This window comes from Podarcis melisellensis (genome assembly GCF_964234715.1).
Source record: "Podarcis melisellensis genome assembly, chromosome: 3".
In the NCBI taxonomy this organism is placed as follows: Eukaryota; Metazoa; Chordata; class Lepidosauria; order Squamata; family Lacertidae; genus Podarcis; species Podarcis melisellensis.
The window spans coordinates 24,952,027-24,965,617 of NC_138530.1; the positions used below are offsets into that span (position 1 = coordinate 24,952,027).

The 13,591-nt window shown below is 41.3% G+C and overlaps 1 protein-coding gene across 5 annotated transcripts in view; it reads right to left on the bottom strand.

Annotated features, from left to right (window-relative positions):
- Positions 1-13,591, bottom strand: part of KCNH1 (potassium voltage-gated channel subfamily H member 1) — a 223,883-nt gene that overhangs the window by 108,399 nt on the left and 101,893 nt on the right. For all 5 annotated transcript variants that reach the window (XM_081903842.1, XM_081903841.1, XM_081903840.1 and 2 more), the window contains exon 8: positions 3,389-3,588. In XM_081903842.1, the coding sequence (XP_081759968.1) occupies positions 3,389-3,588 (200 nt within the window). The remainder of the gene's footprint in view (positions 1-3,388; positions 3,589-13,591) is intronic.

Consider the following 13,591-nt stretch of genomic DNA (forward strand, 5'->3'; position numbering starts at 1 on the left):
GTAAGGGCAGTACTAGAACTTATTTGGGAAACACAGGATTTCTGAGTTATTTTATCGTTATTTATAAAAGTGTTTGTATACCGCCAATTCATACAATGGCAATGTATAGCAATATATACAACGAAATATAAAAACGGTACAAAACAATTGTTAAAGTGTCTGTCTGAGCCAAAAAAATTTAAACAGTTACATAGACCTTTCAGCATAAGACATCTAAAAGAAAATGTCTGAAAATCAAAAGCAAGGCACCTGCCAAATCTATGCATGATACTGATAATACTTTCTTTCAAATTTACAGAACAACCACCACTTGCCTTCTGCAACAAATTATACCATAAGTGGCTTACAAAACATAAAACTAAGAATCATTTATAAATCTACAGCAAAACAATAAAATACTAGCATTGTTGCCTTTCATCAACATACATGTTAAAATGTAACCAAAACTGTTGTGATGGCTTGTTTCAATTGTTCAGCCCATTAAGGTGGCACTGTGGTTTAAACACTGAGCCTCTTATGCTTGCTGATCAGAAGGTTAGCAGTTCGAATCCACACGAAGGGGTGAGCTCCTGTTGCTCTGACCCAGCTCCTGTCAACCTAGCAATTCAAAAGCATGCCAACGCAAGTAGATAAATAGGTACCACTGTGGTGGGAAGGTAAATGGCGTTTCTGTGCGCTCTGGTACTCATCACGGCGTTCTGTTGCACCAGAAGTGGTTTAGTCATGCTGGCCACATGACTCAGAAGGCTGTCTGCAAACAAACGCCGGCTCCCTTGGCCTGAAAGTGGAGACGAGCGCTGCAACCCATAGTTGAATTTGACTGGACTTAACCATCCAGGTGTCCTTTACCTTTACCTTACCTTACATTTGCAAAATAAATCAATAATGCTTAAATTAGCTTTTACTGTTTTAGTTTTTCTATACCCTCTGTATCTCACCAAGCAGGTAAAATCAAAGCATAGTGATTCAGGGGATAAATTCACCTTCAAAATATTTGCTTAGAGGGATGTATTACATGACACACATCAGTAGTGACAGCAATGAGGGAGTGCAGAAATCACATTATGATTTATTCATTCCACAATGTTCTTGAAGTTGTGTTTGTATGCAAATTCAGTGGAGCTTGAGAATTGGACTTTAGAATTTATGGACTGGTATTGTCATTACTCAAGTCTTAAATTTGTTAGCCTCTGCTATCAACACAGGCTTTTTTTTAAAAAAAAGAACCAGATGCTAAACTCCACTGCCTATGATATGAATATGTCAATTACAGAAATCTATCAGAATATATCTCTTTCAATAGTTGAAGAATTGAATATTTATTTATATTTATTAAAGCAATTCTTCAAGGTGAAAATGGATAGCTGTGATTCAATAACCTTTGCATTCTTCTCGTGAAAATGCCTTTGGCGCAAGTGGGCAGAAGTTTGTTTTGAAATTAGCCCACCTTTTGTATAGAAATAAAAATAAAGAAAAGAAAAGATGTTAAATAGAGGAAACTGAGGATGCTTTTCAAGTCATGACTGAATAGAAATGTTGCATGAGAGCATAAGAAGAGCCTGTTGGATCAAGCAATGGGCCGTGCAGTCCAGCATCCTATTCTCACAGTGGCCAACAAAATGCCTGTAGGAAACCCACAAGCAAGACTCAAGCACAAGAGCCCTCACCCACCCTGCTGTTTCTATTCAGAAGTGGAGGCAGAGGATAGCCATCCCACTCAGAAGATGTTGATAGCTTTATCCTCTATGGATTTGTCTAACTCTCTTTCAAAGCCATCCAAGTTGGTGGCCTTTCTTGCCTGCTGCAGTAGCGAGTTCCATAATTCCATAATTCTACACACAGAATATGCAATGGACCAAGGCACCGGCAGAGGAAGCGGAGTGCACTGCCCCTGGCAGCACAATCCCGGTGGGGTGCCATTGCGGCTGCCCCCCCACCCGTGCTGGGTGCCACGCCCCAAGGACGTGCGCCATGCCCAGGCGGGCCTGCTCTCTGCTCCCTGCCTGCTCTCCGCCCCCCGGTGCCAGAGCATGAAGCTCCACCACTGGACCCAGGGACTTGCCCTCTCTTACAAGGAGTAAGGGTGTGGAAGCAGGTGCCAGCTGAAGAAACAGCATTCATATTTACTAAAATTCACCAACAATTTTGAGCCAGAGAAGCTGGATTTCCTGGATTTGTGGATTTGTTTATTTAGTACACACAGAATGCACTCAAGGCACCATTCGTAGGGTTCACGGGTGTCCAATTCCATGGGGATGTCCACTACTGCAAGTAAGGTATTTGTGCTTTTATCTTGTGAGCCCTGAGATCTTCAAACGAAGGACAGTGCTGTATATTAATAGTAGCAGGCCTAGTAATGGAAGGCTAGACAAAGCAGAATCAGCACCTTGGAGAGGGACCTACATAAATGTGGGTTTCAGGACCTGTTTGTGATCCAGCTGGGACAGAACATGTGAATTGCCTCCGCTGTGTCTTGGAACAAATGGCAGATCTTTGTAGCCTGGGCTATAGGTATTAATTGACTAGAATCCCCCCCCCCTCCATTGTGAATCTGGTCAGTTAGATCTTCTACAGTTGGCTTCTTCTAGGACTTGGGGTTCCAGCCTGTGGTGATATCTCCTCTGGACTCTCCTGATCCTCTAGATCAGCGGTTCTCAACCTGGGGGTCCCCAGATGTTGTTGGACTACAACTCCCATCATCCCTGAGCTCTGGCCTTGCTAGCTAGGGGTGATGGGAGATGTAGTTCAACAACATCTGGGACCCACAGGTTGAGAAAGGCTGCTCTCGATAGTCTGTGGCAGAGGTCTCTTCTCAACGTTCAGGGAAGTCGAGGAAGCTGATTGCAGCTTTTCATGGGACAATTGAGGGAGTGGGTTCATTTTCTCCTCAGGGCTGCTGTCAGAGGAGAACTCTGTGGCTATAACATCCAGAGGAATCTTGGTCTGCAGCAGTAACACCACATCCATAGAAAGACCTGCTAAGTTTCATCACGGCTGATATATCATGTGCTTCCCAAATACAGAAACCCCTTAGATAACTACATCTCCCAAATTCTCCTGGCTGTATTAGCCAACACAATGGGCAACAAACAAACGGAGAAGGAATGGAGGAGGGAAAGAAATCTGCACTGCTGGGTTGCATTGCAACCTTCTTCAAATTTCCCAATATTTTTCTCAATGGAAATTTGAAACTTACAAAGCCAGTATGTGGAGAAAACTTCAGAGAACTCAGTCATCTCTACATTTGACAAAGATGAATTTGATATAAGGAAAAGTGAGTTTTTAAAAAATTAACCCGATAAACAGTCATCAAGAATAGCAGCTACGAGTAAGGAACAGCGAGAAAGCATTTATTTGATGGTAGCTTTCCAATATCAAGACAGCTCACCTTTTCTGTATCGATGCCTCTGGACATGGACCAGGTAGAAACAATGTAATCCATCACACGTTCACTCAGACCTTTGGGCACTTGATAGAGTTTCAGGAAGTCCCGGACACTGTTTAGCATTTCGTGGTATCTATTTGTATTAGCGTACATTTGCTGGAATATGGTTGTTACATTACCAAAAATCGTTGCATATAGGAGAGCTGGAAATAGAAGAAGGAGGAGGAAGACGAAGAAGAGATAAAGTTGAATATTTTCCGAACACTTTTTAAGCAGGACGTTTGAGATCAATGTCAATACAGTGTGTTCTCTGTAGGAGAAAGTAATGCAAAATACAGCATTAATTATCTTAATTGTTACAAACGGACATGAAGATGCCACTTATTGGATGGTTGCTGTTGGCACTCAAGTGCTTCTCAAGTAATTCTGAATCCTGTTAGTGGAGCATCCCCTTAGCATACATCTCTTGTTTCAATTAAAGAATGCCCATGTCAGTTTAGCTTGTGTTTAGTGACTTTATTGGAGAACTCCTAGTTATTAGGGAACTCGCCTTACACCCCTGAAGGCTGCTTATTGAAGCCTTGCTTGTTCTTACTAATCAACTTCCTCCAGTTCAACTAACCATAAGCAGGTATAGAATCCCATTCATTGCAGAATCCAAGTGTATTTGCTCCTTTTAATACTGCTGGTGGTTACCAGCATTGCTGGCAAATACCAGAGGAATGCCTATCTGCCACAGCAGCTCCATTATAAAGAATATTTATTTATTAGGGGGGTTTTTTGTAACCGTGCCTTTCCATCAAGGTATTTTAACAAACATTAAAAACCAGTACAAAGGCTAACAACAACAGCAAATTAACACACAAGACAAATATTATTATTATTATTTAAGGCACACTACTCAAATAAGGGACGTGGGTAGCACTCTAGATTAAACCTCAGAGCCTAGGACTCGCCAATCGGAAGGTCAGCAGTTCGAATCCCCGCGACGGGGTGAGCTCCCGTTGCTTGGTCCCTGCTCCTGCCAACCTAGCAGTTCGAAAGCACATCAAAGTGCAAGTAGATAAATAGGTACCGCTCCGGCGGGAAGGTAAACAGTGTTTCCATGCGCTACTCTGGTTCGCCAGAAGCGGCTTAGTCATGCTGGCCACATGACCCGGAAGCTGTATGCCGGCTCCCTTTGCCAGTAAAGTGAGATGAGCGCTGCAACCCCAGAGTCGGTCACAACTGGACCTAATGGTCAGGTGTCCCTTTACCTTTACCTTTTACTCAAATAAGAACCAACAGCCATCCATAATGAAAAGGCTTTAATATATGCAATTCTTTTCCCTGGCATATAAAATGCATTCCACAACCAGGGAGCTACAACAGAAAAGTCTATGTCCCTGTGAATCTCAGCAGATGGGTACAACTGGAAGATGACCTCAGCTGGTGATTTTAATGTAGATTCCCTGCCCCCCAAGTAAAATGTTCCAAGCTGAATCTCAGCTTGGAAAAGCCTCAGGTGATAAGGCTAGGAAATTCCTCCCCTCGAGACTTCAAAATACTGCTGTCAGTTAGATGGTCATATCAAGCTGCCTTATACAAAGTCAATAATAATAATAATAATAATTATTATTATTATTATTATTATTTTATTATTTTTACCCCTCCCATCTGAGTGGATTGCCCCAGCCACTCTGGGAGGCTTCCAGCATATACTAAAACATAAGTAAAGGTAAAGGTACCCCTGCCCGTACGGGCCACTCGTGTCTGACTCTAAGGTTGTGCCCATCTCACTTAAGAGGCCGGGGGCCAGCGCTGTCCGGAGACACTTCCGGATCACATGGCCAGCGTGACGAAGCTGCTCTGGCGAGCCGGCACCAGCGCAGCACACGGAAACGCAGTTTACCTTCCCGCTATAAAGCGGTACCTATTTATCTACTTGCACTTAAGGGTGCTTTCGAACTGCTAGGTGGGCAGGAGCTGGGGCCGAAAGATGGGAGCTCACCCCACCGCAGGGATTCAAACCGCCGACCATGCGATCGGCAAGACCTAGGTAAAACCTAGGCACTGAGGTTTTACCCACAGCGCCACCCGCGTCCCATTCTACTAAAACATAAATAAATATTAAAAACTTCTCTACACAGGGCTGCTTTCAGATGTCTTCTAAAGAATAATAGAAGATAATCAGTTACAGATAGGTAGCCGTGTTGGTCTGCCATAGTCAAAACAATTTTTTTTTCCTTCCAGTAGCACCTTAAAGACCAACTAAGTTAGTTCTTGGTATGAGCTTTCGTGTGCATGCACACTTCTTCAGATACACTGAAACAGGTCTGGAAACTTCTGTTTCAGTGTATCTGAAGAAGTGTGCATGCACACGAAAGCTCATACCAAGAACTAACTTAGTTGGTCTTTAAGGTGCTACTGGAAGGAAAAAAAATTTGTTTAGAAGATAATCAGTCCATCCAGCTCAGTATTCTCTGTACTCATCTTTTACAACCTTGGCTAACTGTAGACATATATAAAAACCCCTGTGAAAATGCTTTTTAAAGAAACTGTTTAAAAATATATACACCATCATCTAGTGTTACATTTGTAGAATGTGACATTTAATAAACTTAAAACGTATTTGCAGCTGCATAGCTGAATCCCTGGTGCCCTCCCCAAAATTTTGAACTACAACTCCCATCATCCCTGACCATTGGGCTATATTGACTAGGGCTAATGGGAGTTTCAGTCCAAAACAGCTGGAGGGCACCAGGTTGGGGAAGGCTGATCTAAACTGATTGGCTGTGGTTCTCTCAGGTTTTGGACAGTGATCTTTCCATTTCTACCATTCTGAAGATGCCCAAGTTTGAGGTTAGGACTTTCTTCAGACAGAGAATGTGCTCCACAACTGAGTGGGAATCTCTCCTCTGAATAAGTATACCCAAAATCAAAATATCGCTAACTACATATATCAACATTAATTGCGGGCGAGGGTTAGTGCCTTAAGCAACAAATTCTAAATGTTTTGAAATGCACTAATTGGCTCATCACATATGATTCTGGTTGCAAACAAGGCAGTATCAAATAGTTTTCAGGCTTACTTGGCAGGGACTGAAAGGGGCATGGTCAATTGTTAATGTGTGGATCAATAATGGGCCTTGGCAGTGAGAGAATAATCACTGAGGAACGAGGTGGGGACACTGTAAATTTATTGACAAGCTTTTGTGTGATATTTGCACCAAGGGGAGTGCCTTTGAAGTGCTTGTGACTCCTCATTAAAATGCAACAAATGATGCGTAGGTATATACAGGTAAGATGTTGGTTCTGCAGTCACTTTCAAACACTCCAAGGATCTCAAAGTAGCTGTTTTACTACAAAGGAATTTCAGAAATAGACTGGAAAGAGAAGCTGCTGAATTGCAACTTATCACCAAACTTAAAACCATGGAGACACCTGGTCTGAACAAAGACCTTGGATTCTTATCTCATTATACATGACAAAGCCATTTTTCACCTTCTCACCCCTTGCTTTTTCCTGTAAGACCTATTGCAGTTGTTAAGAGTTGTCAACAGGCTCATCACAGCTATCTGCCAATCACCCATTCCCACCACCCTTCTGAGTAATACCCCTCCCCACCTTCTCACTATATAGAAGGGTCTGGAAACTCTCAGTGTATCTGAAGAAGTGTGCATGCACACGAAAGCTCATACCAAGAACTAACTTAGTTGGTCTTTAAGGTGCTACTGGAAGGAATTTTTTTTGTTTTGACTATGGCAGACCAACATGGCTACCTATCTGTAACTCCAAGGACACTCTGTTCTGGGTGAGAGCTACTATCCCTGAATTATAATCCAGCCACACCATGCTTAATTGAGTCCCCACACATCTCTAATTCTTCATAATCAGGATGCTGCAAATAACCATTCTGACTGTTAATTACAAATTGTGTATTATAATTACCCTTCCCAAAAGGCATTCTACTCCATCTGATTAATCTATCTCAATCCTTATTAGCTTTAATTTGCCATTAGTTAGCCAGTGAAATACAGTATTAGTGCAGGAGATTCATCAAAACATTTTTTAAAGAAAAACAAACAAACATCATTTCACCCACAGGGTTTCTGAACAAGGTTGTAGGTTATATGCTTTCATAGCATTGGGAACTTAATAATAACTATTATTATTATTATTATTATTATTATTATTATTATTATTATTATTACCCCGCCCATCTGGCTGGGTTTCCCCAGCCACTCTATAGCAGCTTACAGCATATCTAAAAACATTTTAAAAAAAGAAACCTTAAAAAAACCTCCCAATACAGGGCTGCCTTCCAATGTCTTCTAAAAGTTGTGCAATACTTTATCTCATTGACATCTGATGGGAGGGTATTCTACAGGAATGGTGCCACTACTGAGAAGGCCCTCAAGATCCGCATTTTCTTTTCTTCTTTAAAATAGAGGAACTCTTTTTAAAAACTTTTGAATATATATATATATGCTCTGTTCCAGTAACAAGAAGCCGAAAGCACCAGCCTGAAGATGACGAGTGAGACCTCGTCGAAACGTCGCCTAGACACCCCAACTTTTACACGGGAAGACACCCGAGGACACCAAAACCTGCATATATATATATATATATACACACAAGAAAGAAAGAAAGAAAGAAAGAAAGAAAGAAAGAAAGAAAGAAAGAAAGAAAGAAAGAAAGAGCAGGGGTGAGGGGTGAGGGGTGAGGGGCACACCAAGCCCAAATATTCTGAATCCTGTCAAATGCATTGTTGTTGCTTTATTATTTGCTTTCTAAACCACCGTCTTGATGCAATTTGCACATAATTTTAAAAAGTTAAAAACACGAAAGCAACAGATATATTTAAAAGAACACTAAAACTCTAACAAATAGACATTTGCAGTAAGGCCTCATTTTATCCAGCTGAAAAAGCCTGCTGGAACAAAAAGTGGAAACTTGTTTGCATCTTTGCAGCGGCAGACAGGGGCAGCCACATTAAAAGCTCTGCTCTGAGTTATTGTGGACCAGGCTTCTTAGAACTTTGGAACTTGCAAGAGAAATTATCCTGCAGACTGCATCAATTTACTGGGTGTATAAGGTGGTCTCTCAAGTAATCTCTTCTGAGCTTTATAGGGACATATATGTTAGTACCAACACCTTGAACTAGGCCCAGTAGCAAAGTGGCCAGTGAAAATACCGCAAGGAAAGTGTTATAGGCTGGTAGTAACTTGCCCCCACAAGCAACCTAGCCACCACATTCTCCACCAGCAATACAATGGGTTACTATACTTGCAATGCATACTGTACTTTTTAATACGTGGGTTGAATTCAACTAAGTCTTACTGAGAGCAGACCCTTTGAAATAAATGAATTTATATTAGTTAACCCACTGATTTCACTGGGTCCCACTGTGAATATAATGTAGTCGGATATCACCTAGTTGGTTGTATCCAGCACTGTCTGTGCACGTGGGGATGTTCAGAGGAAGACGCCCCAGTGCATGAGCAGAATTCTACTTGCGAAATGCTGGATTTGGCCCACTGAGTAAGTAAGACAAATTAAGAAGAAAAATAAGATTGGGTGTCACATTACAAAATGGCCTGGTTTTTAAGGGAATGTGAAATTATGGCTTAGTGCTACGTGAGGCAGCCTCCACAAGCCTGCATGAAATAAGGGAAGCTGATTTATATTGTTCCATCTAGCTCAGGACTGCATACACTGACTGGCAGCAGCTCTCTGGGGTTCTAGGCAAGGGTCTTGAAGTGTGGGTGGGTTCCCACCAGGCAAGACACAGTGATAACAGCAAGAACCTTTATTGAGCTAACAGAACTGGACAACAGGGGCAAAGCAACTGCTTATATACATTTCTGAAGGCCTGGGCCACTCCCACTCCCAATGTGATTGGCTGTCTAAACTTCCAAGCTGCGAATCATAACTTCAAGCTGCGAATCATAACCAATGGCATAGGCCCAAAGCTTGAAATGTTCTGTGATTGGATATCATGTATCGAATCAGAACACAGAGGCTCAGAATCCTTAATCCAGACTCAAGCTCAGGGAAACACAGAATACGTAACAGGTCTCTCAGAACCCTAAATGGAAAAGCTGGGAATTGAACCTGAGACATTTTGTATGGAAAACAGATACTCTACCACCAGACTACAGTCCTTCCTGCATGTGCATGTTGGGCTCACAGAGTCCTCCCACCATGCAGCTGAGTTCAGTAAATCTCTGGAAACATTTAAAAAACTGCACCTGAAAAAAGGCCCAAGTTACAGCACAAACACCTGCTTTTCATGCCGCAGGCTGAGGTAACAAACACATTTACAAGGGTAATTCTTAGTTTCATCAATATGAGAAGAATATTTATACTCAATTTCCTCAATATGGGAAGCCAGTGATTAACCACAGAAGAACTATGAGAGGAAGTCGATAGCAAGGGAACATTTGCCCATCAAAATTTACTGTACAATCTCATCCTAAGCCTTGCACATTTTTTTTTTCAGCCAATGCTTTCAGTCAGGGCTATTGCCACAAAGAGAACAGGCAAAGAAAGCATTCTTACAGAGCATGAGCAAATTCCATTCACAGCTAGTATTGTTCTTCTGTGGCAACACCTGCCACAGCACCAGCCCAGAAAGAAATCTTTTCAGCAGATGTCATTTAATGTACAGAACCCTCAGACAGAGCCGAGCGTCTTCACATTATTCTCTCTTCCCAATTACGTCTTCTCTGTTCAGAGTTAAAGTACAGTGTCTTGTCTGCGACAATGTGGCAACTCATTAACAATGCACTCTGCGCTGCCACCTCATTTAAAACATTGTGGTGGGTGTTTTTTTAATAACACTACAGATAAAAGCTGCATAATTGCTACAGGGAGTTACTCTTACAGCCAAGTTGTGAAGGTCACTATCAGGTTGGAGAGGCTACCAAACAATTTGCTACTTTTAAGGTAGTTAAAACTCACACAAATAAAAAAAAATGTATATTCTTGATTGTCACAATAGAATATAGCTTTTTAAAAAGTTTTGTTGGGTTTTTTTAAAGAATTCCTGCCTGGAGTAGTTGCAAAACACTCAAACCTTGTAATTGGGGTTATAAGTGTTGCAATAGTGTCTCATGTTCCCAGTATGAATCATCGCATTTAATTGGATTGATTTAAAATGTGCTCTCTTAAGGAGCGCCCTCTTGTTTCGTCCGAGTAAGATCAACCAACGCGAGTGTGTACTTGTGGTGGTGATGCTCTGACACTGATTGCCTAAGCTGGTATGGCGGCACGGAAAGTTCAGATATTCAAGAAACAATGAGGTTTGTGATCCAGTTTCTGTGTGGCAAGGGAGAGCTGTCAGTTTGGCTGGAATTAAAATCTCACATGATGCAGGTTAAGGGTTAGGAAGTGGTCCCAGGACTCAGGGAACCCTAAAAGACAGGGACTCCAAAGGCATGAAAGATGAATGAAGGGTCCAGAAGGAAGGGTGAAGACGAACCTCAAGAAAAGTTAGAGGAAAGGGGGCAGAGATGATAATCACAGAAGGGACCCTAAGAAATGTTCATGGTGCTTCAGATCAGAAGCAGCTTTAGGTTGGAGGAGGGAGGGGTTTAGGGTAGCTAGTCAAGAGACAGGGTGGCTAAAGAAAGCAGTAGGTAAATCTAGAGCATGACGAGAGAATTTATTTCATTCTAACTTCTGATACCATTGCATCATTGTGACCTAAAATGACAAACAAGGGCTAAAAGAGAGAGAGCCAGTGTGGTGTAGTGGTTAAGAGCGGTAGATTTGTAATCTGGTGAACCGGGTTCGCTTCCCCGCTCCTCCACATGCAGCTGCTGGGTGACCTTGGGCTAGTCACACTTCTCTGAAGTCTCTCAGCCCCACTCACCTCACAGAGTGTTTGTTGTGAGGAAGGAAGGGAAAGGAGAATGCTAGCCGCTTTGAGACTCCTTTGGGTAGTGATAAAATGGGATATCAAATCCAAACTCTTCAAATCCAAACTCTTCTAAAAAGCAGTGGCAGGAGAGGCCTCCTGAATGCCATGTACTAATTTTATAAACATGCTAGTCCTTGGACTGCTTCTCATTCTAGAATATACTGAAACTAGATTTAGAAATAAGATGAATCTGCATCAACACAAGGCTGTTATTCACAACTGTATCCAAGCCTCAGGATGGTATAGATGGGATTTTCCTCACAACCAACCAAAGGCTCTGGCTGGGAAGTAGTCAACACTGGGCTATTCACTAAAGAGCTTCATCAGCTTCTGCCAAAAGGGAAAATACAAAAGCCTTTAAAAAAAATTAAAACCCTGAAAATAAAGGGGAGCAAAGCATACATGGACAGACCTTAAGCTGAATCAGGCAGCCCACAAAGCACCCTGGATCAAGGCAAACTGTTTTTCTAAAGCGCCAAATTAGGATCTGAACCAAGGCTTGTTGCACTAATAAGTGCAGCATTGCAATGAAATAATCTATATTTAACACACAACATCATGGATACTAACCTCCGCAAAATGAAAATATTGGTGCATGAACTTCCATGGTGCTAGAATGTTAAAAATCAATTAACAAAATGTTAAATATCCAATTTCAGACCTGTCATTCATAATCCCATTACTACTTATTAATAGAAAGCTTGATTGACAATTCAAAGAGATCACTCAATCTGTATAGTTCTAATTTCGGTAGCAGTATCACCACCATAGAAATAAGACAAATTTAGAATCCATCTAACACCATATAACTATAATGACTTGCTGCAACAGCGCTTCGATATTGAGTCTGTTGCTTTTTCTTTTAGTAACTTATGATTATAACTTTCAAATAATAATTAAAGTTATACAGTTCCAAATTTGGTTCTCCATCTAAGCTCTCTGAAACATATGCATTACTGTGAAAAACATAGCATGACTTAGCTGGTTCATTAAAATTGCTCAACCAATACATATTATACTCGCTCAAATCTCATAATGGAATCAGGAATTCTGCAATTGTCAAACCAGAGTCAAATTACTCACAATATGTTTTTACAACTATGGGTGCAATTCAGCTGAAGAAGAAAAAATCATGAAGTTGAACTCTCCATAGGATAGATAAGGATATGCTTCAAATCCCTTAAGAACATAAGAAGAGTCTGCTAGATCGGCTAATGAATGGACCATCTTGTTCAGCATCCTGTTCCCACAGTGGCCAACCAGATACCTGGGGGAAACCCACAAGCAAGATTCAAGCACAAGAGTCCTCTCTCCTCCTGTGACTTCCTGCAACTCGTATTCAGAAGCACTGCTGCCTCTTCTATGGAAACACAGCACAGCCTTCACAGTGAGTAGCCATTGATAGAGCCTCACCTCCTTGAAAGCAATGGGATTTCAAAGTGCTTAACTAAAGTTGCATTATGACCGATGTTAACTAACACATTAGAACCACATTCATCAGGATTTACACATTTACCATATTGTGGGGCTACTATCTGTTCGTTTGTTTAGCCAGCCAGTTTATTACCCACAGTTAACAATAAGTAAAAGCAAAATACAGTGGAACCTCGGTTTTCGAACGTAATCCATTCAGGAAGACCTTTCGACTTCTGAAACGTTCAAAAACCAAAAACCCAATACAGGATCGTCAATACAACAGGGGAACTCAAAATGGAAGCTGTGTAGCACGTTCAGCTTCTGAAAATCGTTCAAAAACCAGAGCAATTATTTCCGGTTTCTCGGCGTTCGAAAGCCAAAACCTTCGACTACAGAGGCGTTCGACAACTGAGGTTCCACTGTACATAAATATACAATCAGCACAATTGCATTTGATTTGCTTTAAGAAAAATCCAAATACATAAATATACCATTTGCTTACTATCTGAATAAGCTCCAGAGAAAAATACTAGGCAGCATGATACAAACTCTGAACCAAAATAAAACAACACTCATACCATGTCACTATCACCATCTGTTTAATAATAATAATAATAATAATAATAATAATAATAATAATAATAATAATAAATTTTATTTATATCCCGCCCTCCCCAGCCGAAGCCGGGCTCAGGGCGGCTAACAACAATGACTACAACTATTCACAACCCTATAACCCAATATATAACTGACTACACACCTATATTGTTCCTACAACTGATCACCGACAAGAATACAAAATTAATGGACTGTTCATATCAGTGAACACCAAATGCCCTTTGAACAATCAGATACTTCCCTCTCACCTGTGAGGGACCCAGTTT